General features: G+C 38.1%; 1 protein-coding gene across 1 annotated transcript; it reads right to left on the reverse strand.

Annotated features, from left to right (window-relative positions):
• Positions 1-8,786: 8,786 nt before the first annotated feature.
• On the reverse strand, positions 8,787-10,292 carry LOC142164869 (uncharacterized). The gene has a single exon (XM_075223599.1). The coding sequence runs from the start codon at positions 10,075-10,077 to the stop codon at positions 8,992-8,994; it is 1,086 nt and encodes a 361-aa protein (XP_075079700.1). The 5' UTR covers positions 10,078-10,292; the 3' UTR covers positions 8,787-8,991.
• Positions 10,293-18,563: the final 8,271 nt, after the last annotated feature.

The following is an 18,563-nucleotide window of genomic DNA, read 5'->3' on the forward strand; positions in this document are numbered from 1 at the left end:
ATTTGAGGTCGATGGCCTGATATACATATACGCCACGAGGTGACTTGATTGATATGAGGTCGAGGGCCTAAATTTGATGCCACGAGATGGCTTGATATTGCGCTTGGGCCGTAAGGGGCCCCTCCCGGAGTTTGTACACCCCCAGTGAGCGCAGGTATCCATTGTGATGTGAGATTGAGCCCGAGGGGCTGGTATTGTTCTGAGATTGAGCCGAGGGGATGGTACTGTTCTGAGATGTTACCCAAGGGGCGGATTTGTTGAAACTATGCCCGAGGGGCGAACCTTTATTTGTTTACTTTTTCCTAACTATCTGTTAATTACCTATTTTACTGGTTAAAAGAAGATTTTATTTGATTTTTACTGGTTTTACTGATTTTAAGTGATTTACTACTTCATTATAGACTGCCTTGTATTTTACGTGATTTCTTACTTTCAGTCGTTATTTACATTTGTTACTCACTGAGTTGGAGTACTCACTTTACTTTCTGCACCCTGTGTGCAGATTCAGGCGTTGCTGGTTCCGCTCCTGAGTGTTGACTCCTCCAGTTCTAGGCGACTTTCGGAGATTACGAGGTAGTTGTTGACGTCTGCAGCCCCGTGTCTCTATCTCTCTATCATTTATGTTCCCTTTCATACATTTGTATTATTTATTAGATTTAGCAGACTTGTGTATGGTCTATAGATGCTCGTGACTTGTGACACCCCGGTTAGGGCTGTGTCGGGTTGAATTTTCCGCATTATTATCGTTATTTCTGCTATTTAGTATTGTTAATCATGTTTAGACTATTTATGTGTTGTTTATCTATTTTAAAAGACGAATTAGGTTAAACTGGCTGGCCTTATCTTCACGAGAGGCGCCATCATGACCGGGTTCGGGGTTAGGGTCGTGACAAGTTGGTATTAGAGCCTAGGTTACATAGGTCTTACGAGTCATGAGCAGGTTTAGTAGAGTCTCGTGGATCGGTACGGAGACGTCTGTATTTATCCTCGAGAGGCTGCAGAACCTTTAGGAAAAACTTCATATTCTTGAAATTCTCTTCATGCGAACTTGTTGACCCGAGTACTAAACTTCTGTTATTTTATTCTCTCATAGATAGTGAGGACACGCGCTACCGGACGAGGTTGACGACCACCAGTGCACCAGCTGAGACCACCAGAGGCTGAGGACGCGGTCATGGTCGTGGTAGAGGCAGAGCAGCAAGGGCAGCACCTGTTGATCCACCAGTTGCCCTAGCTCAGGCTTCAGCAGCACTAGTTTAGGCACCAGCTGTGCCCATCGTGATTCCGGGTCTTCAGAAGGCCTTGGCTCAGATCTTGTCGGTTTGCACTAGCCTAGCTCAGGCGGTTTCAGCCACTACAGCTGCAGCTACTTCACAGGCCGGGGGAGGCAATCAGACTCCCGCTTCCCGCACACCTGAGCAGGTAGTGCAAGGACTTCAGACGTCAGGGGCACCTCCAGCCCAGCCGGTTGCACCAACTCAGGAGTTTATGGTACCAGTTATGCTGGATGATGAGCAGCGTCGACTTGAGAGGTTTGGTAGACTCCATCCTCCGACATTCAGCGGTACATAAGGCGAGGATGGCCAGCGGATGCTTCGTACAACAGGGATTCTTGAGACTAGTAGTGTGGGCTTTACTACCTTTCAGTTTTCTGGGGCTGCCTTCACTTTGTGGGAGGCGTATAAGAGGCGTAGGCCTGTTGGTACAGCGCCCCTTACTTGGCAGCAGTTTTCCGTTCTCTTCCTGGAGAAGTATGTGTCGTAGTCCCGCCGAGAGGAGCTGCGTAGATAGTTTGAGTGGTTGCGACATGGGGATATGACTGTGTCATAGTATGAGTTGAGGTACTATGTCATAGTATGAGTTGACTGTGTCATAGTATGGGTCTCCGATTCCTTCTCATTCGATTTTCTGGAAGTTGATTCGACTTTGTGCAAAACTTCTTTGGGTGGCTCGAGTTCGACCCTGCTCGGTGTGTGGTTCTAATTTCGGAAATGAGCTATTCCTGCCTTCTAGGCCTGCAACATTTCAAAGATTACCCGCAATCTAATCCTGCTATCTTCACCGCCATGCACATTCTGAGTAGCTGATTGGGTACCCCCTACGAATTCTGCTTTTGGGATCGACGACCACATTTCCATTGATGGATACATGTGAACTTACGTCAATTGGGTCTACAGCCGGAACTCCATCGAGGCCAGCAGGGGGTGCAACGTTTCCTGGTGCAATGTTCTCATTATCGCCGTAGTGGTTGAGATCATTGTCAATGTGTTAAGGTGCTTACTAAGAGTTTGACATCTTTTAATCCTGTAAACAAAGACACTTCAAAGAACAAGCGTAAAATAGTGTGTGTTACAAAAATTTGTACCAGGCGATCACTATTATCCTTAGTCCCACGATGGGCGCCAAACTATTTACCCTTAAAATTGGATAACAATTAAACTTATAAGTGATTTTAAGGATATGTGATTTTACTTGGCACAAACTGAGAAATATGAAAATTAATGTTAGAAATTAACTGTAAAATAAAGCAAACCAATATAATGAGCGGTTATGGCTTTCGAGCTAGATCTCCCTCGAACCAACAAAGTATGCTAATAAAAGGTATGAACTGAACAACAGAGCTTAAGAGAGAAAATGTAATGTATTGCTTTGTTATGCGTGACTCTGATCATTACAAAATAATTAGAAACCCCTTTATATAGTAGAGGAATTCTACTTATGGTGCAATTCTAAATACAAAAGGAAATCTCATGATTGGCTAAATGTCCGGTCTTGACTCGATACGTGCCGAGATTTCTGCCATGATCCTTACCCGATCATGGATATCTCGACTTTCTATTATTTGGTTTAGCAGGCTTCCTTCGATCTCGCTCGGTCTCTATCTCACTTCGGTCTCGATCACGGCTGGTCTAAATCTTGATCGATCATTGACTTATGAGCTTACCAATCCATCTCCGTGCCATGGTTCGATGCAATGCGAGGTCAAGCCTTAGTTTGCCACCCCGGTTTCGATTAGCCATACAAAATTAGAAAAGTTCGATTCTGACCGCATACGTTATGACTCTTTAGAATCTAAGTCTTGTAGTCGATCTTTCCCAAAGAATTTTTGTTGAGTTTGTAGAAAATAAATATTAAAAATAAGTTAAAGCATTTCTTGAGAAGGTGTTTGATGATTGCCTTACCGGCTAAAGTGTTCTAATGACGAGGCTTAGACTACACGATGTTATATGTAGGGTTTATGGGTTGAAAGAAGAAATAATTGAACATAACTTCTTTTGCTGTTTAGAAAATGAGTTATGTGTTATGGAATAATATATATATGAAATTAATATTTTTTCTAATTGGTGGTATAATGTAGTTATAAATGTTATGCAATTCCCGAAATTAATAAATTTTTGAACTTATCTGTGCATTTAATGTGGTTTATTTGGAGATCACGACATAGTTAATCCTTTAATAGTGAAATGCGGGATGCAGATGGTGTGTTATGATGTGTAGGATGCGATTCCGAGTTGAGAAGCAATTTTGGAGCTAAAACGGATAAATTAGAGCTTTGAGACTAAGTAAAAGTCCAAAGAATTAAACTGAGACCGTGTTCGGGATTCAAGGACCAAATCTGGATATCTAAAAATTAAAGAAAAAATCAGAAGCAAAGAAAATTGCACTAATGCTCTGCATTGAGCACTATGGCAGTGTACTATCATGTCTCGAACAGATAAGTACATAGCCTAGACATGCTTTCTAACATGAATCATAGCTTAAATAATCATACAATTAGAGAAAAATATGAATATAACGAGGCATGAAAGCAACCATGTCTTATGGTAGTCTAAAGTCCATCTGGATCATAAATACCCCGATGTACGCACATACACCCGTCATTAAGCACATGTGTCAGCCCTAAAACACCTTAGATCTCACAGTTCACAGGAATAATTACCCTCAAACCAAGTTTAGATATATTACTTACCTCAAAGCACGTGAATCGATACTCCAAAAGCCCTTCCCACTCAAATTAGCCTCCAAGCGACTCGAATCTAGCCAAAGTAACTTAATATCATCAATAAAAGCCGTATAAAACAACCCCAAACCTTAAATCTAAGATCGTGATTTAAATATGCAAAATCAACCCTGAGCCCGCACTCCGGGAACCATCAAAAATCTCAAATCCCGAATGCCCATTCCAATATGAGTCCAAATATATGTGTTTCACCCAAATCTAACCTCAAATCGACCCTCAAATTACCAATTTTTTCTCGCCAAAACTATAGTAAAATATCCCCAAATTTCATCTTTAATTCACATAAACTAGATGTGATAATTCATGGGTAGTCAATATATAAACACAAAATTAAGTAAACTTCAATTACCTCTTCAATTGTTGTAAAAAGTCATCCAAAAATCACCTCCAAGAGCTCCACAACTCCAAATAATGAAAAATTACCAAACCCTCGAAATGTTATAAGTTGCCCAGTGATACCACATTCGCGGTCCAAATTACCGCATTTGCGGCCAAAAACACACATCTGCGAGTTCCACTTAAGTCCCGACCTCCCGTTTCTGCGGTCAACTCCTACGCACCTGCGCACCTGCGCACCTGCGCACCCGCTTCTACGGTCCTCCATCGCAAGTGCGGCCACGCTTTTGCATTAAGGCATCTACATCTGCGGCCCCTTGCTCCTCCAGCCCAATTCTGCTTTTGTGGCTCCTGGTCCGCATCTGCGAACTCGCATCGCAGATGCGAAAGCATCAGACTCAACAAAACTTCAGCATTGCAACACAATCCAAAATAAGCCGAAACCAACCCAAAATACACCCAAGGCCCTCGAGACCCTATCCAGTCATACCAACTAATCCCAAAACATAATACGGACATGCTCGAAGCCTCAAATCATATAAAACAATATCAAAACTACGAATCACACCTCGATTCAAGCCCAAGGAACTAATGAACTTTCAACTTCCAAAACGCATGCCGAACCATATCACATCAACTCGTAATAACCTCAAATTTTGCAAACGGGTCCTAAATGACACAACGGACCTATTTCAACTCCAAAAATTAAAATACAAACCCATATCATCAAAATAAATTTCCGGTCAAACTTATGAACCTTCCAAACCTTCAACTTTCAAACTTTCGCTAAAAGGGACCAAATTAACTTACGGACCTCCAAATCCAAATCCAAATCCAAATCCAAACCTTGACACGCCTAAGCCCAAAATCATCTATTGGAACCATTAAAATATCATTTCGGGTTCGTCTACACGAAAGTCAAATTTCGATCAACTTTTTCAACTTAAGCACCCAACCTTGAGACTAAGTGTCCCAGTTAAATCCAATACTCCCCGAAACCAAACCAATTACACATATATAAGGCACCAAGTAGGGGAAACGAGGCTAAAATGTACAGAACGACCGGCCAAATTATTACAACATAGGTAAAATCCATCTTAGCAATCAAACCATCAAATAATAACAAAGGCATAGGATAGCATGTTAGATGCAACGTGAAAATATGTAAAATGCATGAAAAATATAAAGAATACATGTGCATGATCAAGAATGCCACCCTTATACCGTCACATGAATATCAACAGTAAAATGCCGCCATTATACTCCACACAACATCATAAATAGTGAAGTCCCACCCTTATATTTCATACAATATCAACAGTGAAATGCCACCCTTATACTCCAAACAACATCAACCGTAAAATGCCACCCTTATACTCAACACACCATCAATAGTGAAATGACACCCTTATACTCCGCATATCATAATAAGTCAAAACAATCATCATACCACAATTCGCGGGTACGCCAATAAGAGAGAAACATGATAGAGTGACCCTAGGGGGATGGATTCGTATCCATACGATGCACAGTATAAAGCCTTGTGCATAACAATAGGCACACTACAAAGACCTTATACCCTAACAATAACAATATCAACATAATTGTATGGTAAAGACCTCGTGCCAGAACAATAGACACATGACAAAGACCTCGTTCCCTAACAAATAACAATATCATAATATTCGTACGTTAAAAATCGCGTTCCATCACCTTAGTTTATATCCAAAAATCATATGTAGAGATGTATTCTTATAAATGGGAAAAAAGCATGTATGATGCACATGGACTGAGAAATAACCACGCATTAATGTTTGCATGTATACAAGGGATGATTCCTAGGTATGGTGTATGCCTATATATATGTATGACCACGGACCCAACATGTAATATGTTATCCAAATAATTATTATGTCCTAAATAAGCATCAAAAGTCATTTCATAGTCTTTAACATAAGTAAGAAAACTCAGGTAGTCATACTTCAATTTAAAGGCATAACACAAGAATAACAAGTACGGATGTGTGTTAATAGCATACGTGTGAGTACGTCTAAAGAAATAATAGCAACACACTCTGAGAATAGTTCATCATACTCAAAATAAGGTACCATTAGCCTGACATTAGCTCTAGCATGGTTTATTGTGCTCAGGTAGTCAATTAATTGAATAATACATAGAATCAAGTAGCGCACACAATCAAATAAGGCATAAAGTAATCTAGAATCAAGACCGAGTATGAATACCCATGGCACATGTTTATACGCTCATCACCTCATATATACATCACTCACACATGTAGCAAACAATATCAATTAATAGGAAAATCTTTCTCAACCAAAGCTAGACAAGACACTTACCTCATCCGAGCTATTCCAAAAGCTCCAAAATCGCGTTTTCTTGAGAAATCACCTCTAACCGATTTAAATCTAGCCAATCATCAATCAAGGAAGTTAGAGGAAGTAATCCCAATCAATAAAAACTTGATCTTTGAAGAATTTTCAAAAAGTCAACAATGTCAACCCTGCGCCCATATGCCTGAAACCCAGAACCAATACCAAAATCTGATGACCATAACCTGTCGAATCCAAATAAATGATTAGATTCTAAAATTGAATCCAAATCGGTACTCAAATCCTCAAAATACACTTTCTCAGAGTGTAGGCAAACCCTAAATTTTATCTCAAAAATCTATATTTTGGGTGTTCATAATTTATGTAGATACTTGAAATGATACCAAATATGGGTAGAGATTATTACCCCAAAGTATTGTATGAAAATATCCATAAGAAATCGCCCCTCTCCAAGCTTAGGGTTTAGCATATGAGAAATAAGCTCAAACTCCCGAAATACTTAACTTAAATCCAATTGTAGATGTTGCATTTGTGACCAGAGGCTTGCAATGCGACACTTGCAAAAGCAAGCTTAGACTCGCAAATGCGAACCCTATTTGACCCAGCCAATGTGGCAAATGCGACTAAACACTTCGCAAATGTGAAGTTCCCTAGTTGCCAGTCACAAAAGCGGCCCACACCATCATAAAAGCAAACAAAATATCGGAAGACCACATTCGCAAATGTGACTCACACACTCACAAATGAGAGACCCTCCTAGCTAAACCAGGTCGCAAATGCGAAGAACTAGAACCAGTAATACAAAAACTATCTGAAGTGATACGAAACCACTCGAAATCACACCCGGGGACATATCCATACATACCAACACGTCCAAATATATCTTATAAATTATTCAAAGTCTCGAAACACCACAAATAATATTAAAACCAAGAATCAAAGATCAAATCATTCTCTTAACTTTCAAACCTTCAAACATATGCTGAATGCGTTCGAATCACACTTAAATATTTCGAATAACAACCAAACTTTGCACACAAGTTTCAATCATTAAAATAAACTTATATAAGGTCTCAAAACCATAATAGGAGCCCGATAATACCGAAGTCAGCTCTTGGTTAAACCTATGAACTCTCCAATTCTTCGAATTACCAACTTTCAACAGATAGAGCCAAAACCTTCTAGGAACATCCAAATTTAGATCCGAACATACGCCCAAGTCCAAAATTACCATACAAACATATTAGAATCATCAAATCACCAATCTGAGGTCGGTTACTCAAAAGTCAAACCTTGGTCAACTCTTCCAACTTAAGACTTCCAAATTGGAAAACACTCTATCAAATCCATTCCGAACCACCCGAAAATAAATACCAACCATACAAGAAAGTCATAATACACCATATGAAACCACTCGAAGTCTCAAATTACAAAACAAAATGCTAAAACTTAAACAATCGCTCGGGTCATTACAAGAGTAGAGGTGAATGATAAAGAGTGAATGATTACATCAGGATTGGTTTCAACTCCAATCAGAGGTCGACCTACCCTTTAGCTAGGAGGGTCACCAACCCCCGATAATTTTGGAAAAAAATGCATGTATAAATGTGTATATATTTGAAATAATATGTATATATTTTGATTGGCACTTTAAGATTCAAACTTAGGCAACTGCACTGGTCGATTTGGCATGACTTGATTTTTAGTGTGATGCCTGGGTTCGGTTGCCCCTCTAACATTTACTCAAATTTTTATTCGATAATGCCCGACTTTGAAATCCCGAGTCCGCCTCTGATCCCAATCACTTATTTATATGTAATCCAATATCACCAAAGGAGTTTTCCTCTTTCACTTTCCCCTCCTTTATTTGCCGGCCAACCTCATCATTTTAAGACTCAAAAGCAAGAAAGAGAAACAAAGAAGAATGAGTGGTTACTCATTGTGAAGAAAGAGCATATATGAGTTGAAGATTCCATTGCTTGTTATGGGCTATATTCACTGAGACTACTGCCATTCTGGCCAAGCGCAGCCTGCTATATGACCTTACCCATGAAGGTATACTTAGAGAACAACAGATAAAACGTGAATGAACACAATGCAATAACTGATACCGTTAATTCATACACATAATCAAGGTAATTAAAGTAATTTGAGAAACTATATACGTTACACCACGCCACCTCAATTTGCACCTTAAATTAGATTATATGATACAAGGTGATAAAAAAAGTAGTACCTCTGTAACCAAGCTAGTGGTTTGAATAAAGGAAAAATGAACATACACTACGCATCTTCTTCTTCTTCTTCTTCACTTTGTTGACCAAAATTGCTGACTATCTGAGGCACATAGTCGTTCCCCGGCAACGCATCTTCTTCGTCAGATTGTTGATTGAAGTTGCTTAATATCTGAGGCAAATAGTCGTTCTCGGGCAACGGTCTTGTCGCATAATCGCTCTCCGGCAAACATCTGCTTGGACCTTCCTCTGGCAATGGCAATGTCACCTCAGATTGCTCAATAGCTGCCCCTGCCCCCAATAAGGGCTCAAATATTATTGCTGCTGAATCTTCAAAAACTGCTCTTCTTTCCACTAATATAAACTTCTGGGCAACAACATATAATATTCCCAAGAAAGCAAAACCTACAAATCCCAATGAAATAGTCCACACTGAAGAACTAAGTTGATTATTATTTCCATCAGCAGAAGGAGAAGGACTAGGAGCAACTTTCAACTCAGCAATTATGCCAAAATGGCCTTGTTTTCTAGTTGAACAACCATTTCCATTTGTCACATTGCCAAATTCGACTGAATTATTCGAGTAAAAATGAACACACTTGATCAAAGACCCCTCTGGTGCAGGCTGCACATTACTAAACTTAATATTAATAGGAAATTCCAAAGCATGAACCTGCAATTCTGGTTTATTTTTGGCACACATATCCATTGCATCATAAGCTAAAATACCCAAAACTGGTGTTAGATAAGTGTAACCATGCAAAGGATAATAAAATGAGGACCAATTACCAAGATTTTGGTAAACCAGAACAATTCTTGTTACATGAGGCTCCTCAGTGATCCCAGTTGGAATAATAAATTCATTAAAGTAACCATAACCTCTCCATTTTAAGCTATCTCTTCTAAGCATCAAAGCTGAAATTCTAATCCCAGCCAAATTGGAAGGAACAGATCCATTGTAAGCAGTACCAGTTTTGGTTTTTGGCCATGACAATGCCTTGAAAGCATATTCTTGAAGTAAAGAATCAATTGAGCTTTTTGCTGGCGACCCTAAAGTACTAATTGATTCAGATGCAAAGACGACGACAACAACAAGCCAGATAATTATGTATAGATAACCAACTGAATGCATCATATTTTGCGTAAATTTTGTTTGAATTATGGAAACTAGAGAAAAGGGACTAAAAGAGATTAAAATTGGAATGAAATTTCAGAAGGTGGAATACATTTGTGATGAGCTGGAGAAAGAATAAGTGGGGAACGACTAATTAAGGCAACAGCTATTCAAAATTAAGTCAGCTCTTAATCATGCTACGGTGTTGGATTCAAAATTATTTGTTTATTCTATCAAGTTGCTGTTTGGTTACCAAATGTTCCATCTGTGCAGATTTCTAGCACTATAAAAAGCAAAAATCCAAATAAGAATTATGGTATTCAGTTTCATATAATTTTCATGGCAGTTGTTTTATCTAAGGTCAGCTCTGAATAGTGATATCATGTGGTCCCTTATTCATTTATTTTTTATTTTTTATTTTTTATTACTGCTTTTACTATTATTTATTTCGGTCTTGCTTTTTGGTTTAAGAAACAGACAATTCTCCATTCTAATATGTTTAGAAAAATGTTTTCTTGTAGTTGATTGATAAGTGATAATTATTTCCTTATAGAAAAATATTTATTAACTTTTCTAATGTTAGCCTCACATGTCCGCCTTCGACCTAGCCCTATGCGGCCAGCAGGCTAACATGGATTAGGCTGGACAACCTTATTTTAAACAGAGCACATCTAGACTCGAAGACATTAGTCAAAACTATCAAGGATATATAAGTGTGCAACATTAAATATCCCTTAGAAATCCCAATAAAATAGTCCACATTTTTTAGTGTTGGGATAAAAAAAATAACAAGTCATGAAAATAAATTTTGGCGATGATAAATCAAATAACAAAAAAAGGAAAAATATTAAAGAAGACATTATAATTTATTATGATTTGGTCAATCGCCCTACATATGATTTATCAATAAGATAAAACAAAAAGAAAATTCTTGAGAGAACAGTCTTTTCCTAAACAAAACTCTCTTAAGAATTACATTGTATCGTGTATGAAGGAGGGATCCTCAATTTATATACGTCCACAATCTTTTTTTCCAAGAAAGTGATCTGTCAAATATGGAAGAGATATATATTTTTCTTTTATGAAAAGTAAAATTAATTATGGTAAGGTATTTTCCCTTCCTTCAAGGAAAATAAAAATTCAAATATATGAAAAGAAAAATTAGAGCAAACCCTAACAATTCTCCCCTTTGACCGGAACTATCTTGACAATACTTGATCAGCTTTCTTCATATAATCTTCATCACTCTTGTTTGTTATTGTACGGGTTGAAAATAAGAGTCATGTCGTTAAAGTGAGCACGGGTTAATTAGAGCCCTAAATTAAAAGTGAGCATAATTAAAAATATTGGAGCCCTCAATTACAAGTGAGTATGATTAAAAGTACACCCTACATTAAAAGTGAACAGGATTAAAAATAGAGCTTTTGCGTTAAAAGCAAGCAGGGGTTAACGGTTAGGGCTCATGCGTTAAAATTTAGCAAGGGTTAAAAGTTTGAGCTTATGCATTAAAGTAAGCATGAATTAAAAACAGTTTTTATTTTGTAAAGATGCACCAGTAGGAATGGTAAAAATATGGTTGAAAATATGTCTTCACATGTAATACTCCAAACTATACTTTTTTTTGGACAAACATTTTCATTATTGTCAGATTGGCCGCAATTTGACCTGAACCCATCTTGAACGTGTCTTCAATCTCGTTGAACTTTTATCTCTTATACCACTTGTTGGGAAAAAATAATAATATGACATGCGCAAACTAATAAAGCAAACATTAGCGATAATAAATTAGACAATACGAAAAAATATACTAAATAAGGCATAAATAATTTATTATAATTTGGTCAATCGACCTACATATAATTTATCACTAATATAAAAGAATTTCTTTTTAGAGGATAGTCACCCCTAAACAATATTCTTTTAAGGACTACATTGTGGATGTTATGTATTGTGTACGAAGGAGATATCCTCAAATTATAGAGCTCCACAACCTTTTCTTCCAAGAAATGGATCTGTAAGATATGGAAGAAGTTTATATTTTACTTTTATGGAAAAGTTAGATCAATTATATTAAGGTCTTTTCTCCTTCCTTTAAGAAAAAAATCCAAATATATGAAGAAACAAAATCAAGGCAAATCCTAACATAGAGCGATGAGTTTGAACTATAGTTAATTCATATCATTATCTATATTTATTTATGTTGGTTGTGGTATCTTCTTACTTGCTGTATTTGTAAATAATAATTCTGGAGAAAAGAACGTTAGCGTATAAACGTAAATATAAATGAAATAGTAATTAATTCGAGCCCACTGAATTCACATTGTTTCCTTAAGGAATTTGATCCCCTCCTAGTACCAAAGGTTATGGATTATTTCCTCCCAGAATAGAACGAATTACACACTGGTGTAGCGGTACTTCAAATCCCAATGTTTCAACGAACACAAAGTTCGGCAGCAAATCACACTTACAGTTGCTTTGTTTGTAGTTTAAAACAATGCACAACGAAGGAGGAGAACTCAGAATTCGAATGAAATTTCTGAGAGGAAGGAGTGCAATGTATAGCCAACATTGAGTTCTTTCTGAAGAGGATATCAACAGCTATGTAAACTGAAGAGGAACGATTTCTTTCTGTGTATCTTCAACAAGCTGCTTGCACCATCTATTTATAGTACAGTTAGGTGCTAAACACGGACCCGCTGCCACTCATTTAGTGGAGCACTTGACCATGGTGGACGGAGCACCAGGCTGCTAACTAATGGAGCAATCACTTGCTATTATGGAGCAAGCATTTGGCAATGGTGGGAGATGCATTAGGCTGTTGGAACAAATCCACGGATTGGAACATATCCGTTACAAACTCGGATAATATTACGTTAATATTTACTATTAACAAATAAATTTAGTCCAAAAAAATAATCAATCGATCGATCATTTGACCAAATTCAAATCCAAATCCAAATCCAAAGCCGAAGCCGAAGCCGTAGTCGTAGCCGTAGTCGAAGCCGAGCGAGCGACGACAACGACGACGCAAGGCTTGCCTTCTTCTTAACTCTTTAAGAGATACAAGAAGAGCAATTGTATATATACCCACCAAAATCCTTTTCCTCTTCCAATATGGGACAATGTTTCAAGAGAGGGAAACTTAAAATTTTACTCAAAATTTTTATTTTCCCTCCATTTTCCATTCACCCTCTTTAAAAAACTTTTTCATTTTAAAATCCTCAACAATCCCACACATGAATAAGGAATGGCTATATCACGGAAGTATGCATGAAAAACTTGTGTGATTTGCAAGCAAGGATTAATTGCATCTGGATAAGTAGGTTTCCCTTTGAACTTTCCGTAGTGAACTTATGTCGGATATACTCGGTCAATCGGTAGATTTGATATATTTGAACCGTCTAACTTTAGTGTATACCTAGACAACCATAAGTCACACAATCAGCCCTTAACCGTCTTTGGTTCTCATTGTTGTGTTCGTTTCAGCCATGAACACCGCCTGGTTTCATGAGTGCGTAGAGGATTGGCCTTGCAAAATTCTCCTTGAAGCGGTTAACACTTCACACTTACATAGGTGATATCTAATCGTGTCATCCCGTAGATACACTATTTGATATACCCCGTATCAAATTTAAAAATCATTAAAAAGTCTTAGTGTTTTATCCTTGGTACTGAACATTGTCTCATCACGAGAATGGACCAAAATTTTTGTTGATTATGTTGAACCGTCATTAATGACTTTGTTTGATACCCTTGAACCTAGATCTTGGGATCTCCAGTCTTCTAGGTAGAGTTACCGCCACAATGACTTGTTCTCGTCCATAGTCCCATTCCCCTCGATGATTTCTCAACTACCTCTCCAGTTAGGCCTTTTGTAAGTGGATCCGACACATTATCACTTGACTTTACATAGTCAATCGTGATAATTCCTCTAGAGAGTAGTTGCCTAACGGTTTTATGTCTTCGTCGTATATGACGAGATTTACCATTATACATAATGCTCCCAGCCCTTCCAATTGCCGCTTGGCTATCACAATGTATGCATATTGGTGCCAATGGTTTGGGCCAAAATGGAATATCTTCCAAGAAATTCCGGAGCCATTCAGCTTCTTCACCGGCTTTATCTAAGGCTATGAACTCATCCTCCAATGTAGAGCGGACAATACAAGTTTGTTTGGACGACTTCCAAGATACCGCTCCTCCACCAATAGTGAATACATATCCACTTGTGGACTTCTAATCAGTTGAACCGGTGATCCAATTTGCATCACAATATCCTTCAATTACCGTAGGATATTTAGTGTAATGCAAATCAAAGTTTTGGGTATGTTCTAAGTATCCCAAAACTCGTTTCATTGCCATCCAATAAGATTGACCTGGATTGCTCGTGTATCGACTCAGTTTACTTATAGCACAAGCTATATCTGGTCGTGTACAATTCATGATGTTCATTAAGCATCCCAACATACGAGCATAATCCAATTGTGATATGCTTTGGCATTTGTTCTTTACTAATGCAAGATTCACGTCAATTGGAGTCTTTGCAACTTTGAACCCTAAGTGCTTGAATTTTTCAAGTATTGTCTTAATATAATGAGATTGTGACAATGCCAGACCTTGAGGAGTCTTTTGGATCTTAATCCCCAGAATTAAATACGTAACTCCCAAGTCATTCATATCAAACTTGCTAATTAGCATACGCTTAGTCGCATTTATGTTGGCAATGTCATTACTCATTATTAGCATATCATCCGCATATAGGCAAACAATGACTATGTGATTTGGAACATTTTTAATGTACACACATTTATCACATTCATTTATCTTAAAACCATTTGACAACATTGTTTGGTCAAATTTCGCATGTCATTGTTTGGGTGCTTGTTTTAGTCCGTAGAGGGATTAACAAGTCTACATACCTTCTTTTCTTTACCTGGAACCACAAACCCTTCGGGTTGTTCCATGTAGATTTCTTCCTCCAAATCTCCATTTAAGAAAGCTGTCTTTACGTCCATTTGATGAATTTCAAGACCATAAACTGCAGCTAAAGCTACTAGCATTCGTATGGACGTAATTCTCGTCGCTGGAGAATATGTATAAAAGTAGTCAAGACCTTCTCGTTGTCTACACCCTTTGACAACAAGTCTTGCCTTAAATTTATCAATAGTGCCATCATATTTCATTTTTCTTTTAAAAATACATTTATAACCCAAAGGTTTATTTCCAGGAGAAAGATCAACCAATTCCCATGTATGTTTGTTCAATATGGATTCTATTTCACTATTGACTGCCTCTTTCCAGAACAATGATTCCGAAGAAGATATAGCTTCTTTAAATGTTCGAGGCTCATTTTCCAATAAGAAAGTCAAAAAATCTGGTCTAAACGAAGTAGACGTTCTTTGACGTTTACTACGTCTTGGATCCTCCTGATTAAATGTACTTTCTTTTGTTTCTTCCCGAGGTCGTTTAGATCCTTCACCAATCGACTCGCATTCCTTTTTATACGGATATATATTTTCAAAGAACTCTACATTATCTGATTCTATAACCGTATTATTATGAATGTCGGGATTTTCTGATTTATGAACCAGAAATCGATATGCTTTACTATTGGTCGCATATCCTATGAAAACACAATCAACTGTTTTCGGTCCTATTTTTACCCTTTTGGGTTTTGAAACTTTCACTTTTGCCAAACACCCCACACTTTCAAATAATTCAAGTTGGGCATCCTTCCTTTCCATTTTTCATATGGAATGAATTGTGTTTTGCTATGGGGTACTCGATTTAGTATCCGGTTAGCCGTAAGAACGGCTTCCCCTCACAAGTTCGGTGGCAAACCAGAACTTATCAACAATGTGTTCATCATCTCCTTTAATGAACGATTCTTTCTTTCCGCAATCCCATTGGATTAGGGCGTGCAAAGGGTTGTTGTTTGATGAATAACTCCATATTCTAGACATATTTCTTCAAAAGGAGATTCATATTCACCACCCCTATCACTTCTTATCATTTTGACTTTCGGCCAGTCATACAAAATTAGGCAAGCCCGATTTTGACCGTATATACTCTTTTTAATAAATTTTCAAGTAGTTGAATTCCATTTATTAAAAAAATAAGGAGGAACAAATTTAATAAAGTAAAACGAAGGCTAATGAGTGAGCAAATGCAGTGAAATTAATACTCCAAAACTATAAAGTCTACTAGTGTGTGTTTCAAGACCTGGTGGCATAAGTGTATGAGCAACTAGTAGAATATACAAATCCTAACTACTGTCTAAAATAAAGTAGACAGAAACTAAATGTGAAAGAAAGACTTTGGGTGCTGCATAACAGCTCAGGAAGAAACTCACCACTAAGCCTCGGGGTATCGGTGGTCCGCGCCGGTATGACTGCCTGATGCACCTGCCTTAGATCCTTTACGATTAGTGCAAAAATGTAGTGTGAGTACATAAATAATATGTACCCAATAAGTATCCAGTCTAACCTCGAAGAATTAGTAACGAGGGGTCGACTTCGACACTTATTGCGGGCCAATAATAAGATACGAAAATTCTAATAGGCCATAGGTACATGAATAACAACAATAGCAATAACATAATAACTACTTTAACAATTTCAAGCCATTAAATAAACTATAACCTCTTAAGTCACAAAAGTATATCAAGCGTATTCGGGCTCCAAACATTATCACGCACGATTTAGGCCAAGGTCGTATGGTTTGATCCAGAATAATGTGTACACTGCCGAGGGTCGAGCGGCACGAACCATAGATGCATCTGTTCTACTACCGGGGCGTTCGGCCCGCTCCACAAGAAGAGAGGAGAGGAAACTCTATGAACATCTGATTTAAGAGTTATTACAAGGCAAATACACAAAAAAGCACTATTTCTATAAACGGTCAAGTAACCCGTCAAAACTCAAGTAAGTGAAATTCGATCTTTCACAATTCCTTTGTCAAGTGCCAATATAATTTAGACACTTTAATTAACAAGTAGGGTGCAAACATGTGATGACCCAAAAGATCATCTCATATTTTAGAACCCAATTTGGGGTTCTGAGGCCTTCAAAACCTCAACCTATTTCTCCTCGATTTGCATGCACAGTCCGGGTGCGTTCGAGAAAGCCTTTATGTGAAATTTTGAGAAAATAATAAGTTTTACTTTTAAAAGTTGATTTTAGTTGACTTCGGTCAACATTTTAGTAAACGGATCCGGACTCGTATTTTGAAGGTCCCGGAGGGTCTATAGTAAAATATGAGACTTGGCCGTATGCCTGAAATCAAATTCCGAGGTCCCTAGCCCTTGAAATGAATTTTTAATGAAAATTGTTAAATTGGAATATAAAGGTTTTAAGAAACTGATTAATAAGTGATTCTGTAGATACCGGGTCCGTATTGTGGTTCTGGATCCTAGTACAAGTCCGTTATGATATTTATGCACTATCTGTGAAATTTGGTGAGAAACGAAACTGATTTGATATGATTCGAACCTTCGGTTGAGTAAATAGAACTTTTGAACTTTCTTAAAAATTTCATGCAATTTGATGCTAAAATTCGTAGTTCTAGGTGTTATTTTGGCGAGTTGAACACGCGAGCAAGTCCGTATGATGTTTTAAGACTTGTGTGCATGTTTGGTTTGGAGCATCGAGGGCTCGGGTGAGTTTCGGATAAGCTACGAGATGTTTTACATTTAGAAATCTAGTGTGTTTTGTTGCAATCAGTGTTTCTGGTTTTCTTCTTCGCGTTCGCAAAGATACTCCCACGAACGCGAAGTGTAACCTGGGCTGGGGAGGATATTGTTCATCGCGAACGCGAAGCCATAGTCGTGAACCCGAAGCACTAGGGGCTGCACTTCGCGAATGTGACCGGCCTCACGCAAACGCGTAGAGTAAAATAGAGGTGGGCTGGGGAATCATTGAGTTTTTGTTCAAGAACGCAGTCCTAGGCCCGCGAACGCGATGGTCAGGGGGACAGACCATCGCGAACGCGAGCAGCTCTTCGCGAATGCAAAGGCCCTTCTGACCGCAATGCATCGCGAACGCGATGAAGACCTGTCCAGTGTTTTAAAAACAGAATCAAAAATGGGATTAGGCCATTCTTTCATATTTTCAAAAACTAGAAGGCATAGAGGTGATTTTCAAGAGACAACTTCTTCTCCAAAGTGTTGGTAAATGATTCTAAACTACTTTCTTTCAACTACCCATTGCATTTCATCAATTTTTAACCTAAAATCTAGGGTTTTCATGGTGGGAAATTGGGGGTTTGGGTAGAATTATAGGTTTTTGTATAATTGAAATTTTGACCTCGATTTGGGGTCCGATTCCGAAACTAATTACATATTTGGGCTCAGGGATGAATGGGTGAATGGGTTTTGACCAAGCGGGCCGGGGGTCGGTTTTTGACTTTTTGGGAAAAATATTGGGAAACTTGAAATTGTGCATTAGGATTGATTTCTTTAGCGTTAATTCATTTTATTAAGTTAACTATGACTAGATACGAGTGGTTCG

Source organism: Nicotiana tabacum, chromosome 10, assembly GCF_000715075.1.
Source record: "Nicotiana tabacum cultivar K326 chromosome 10, ASM71507v2, whole genome shotgun sequence".
Taxonomy (NCBI): Eukaryota; Viridiplantae; Streptophyta; class Magnoliopsida; order Solanales; family Solanaceae; genus Nicotiana; species Nicotiana tabacum.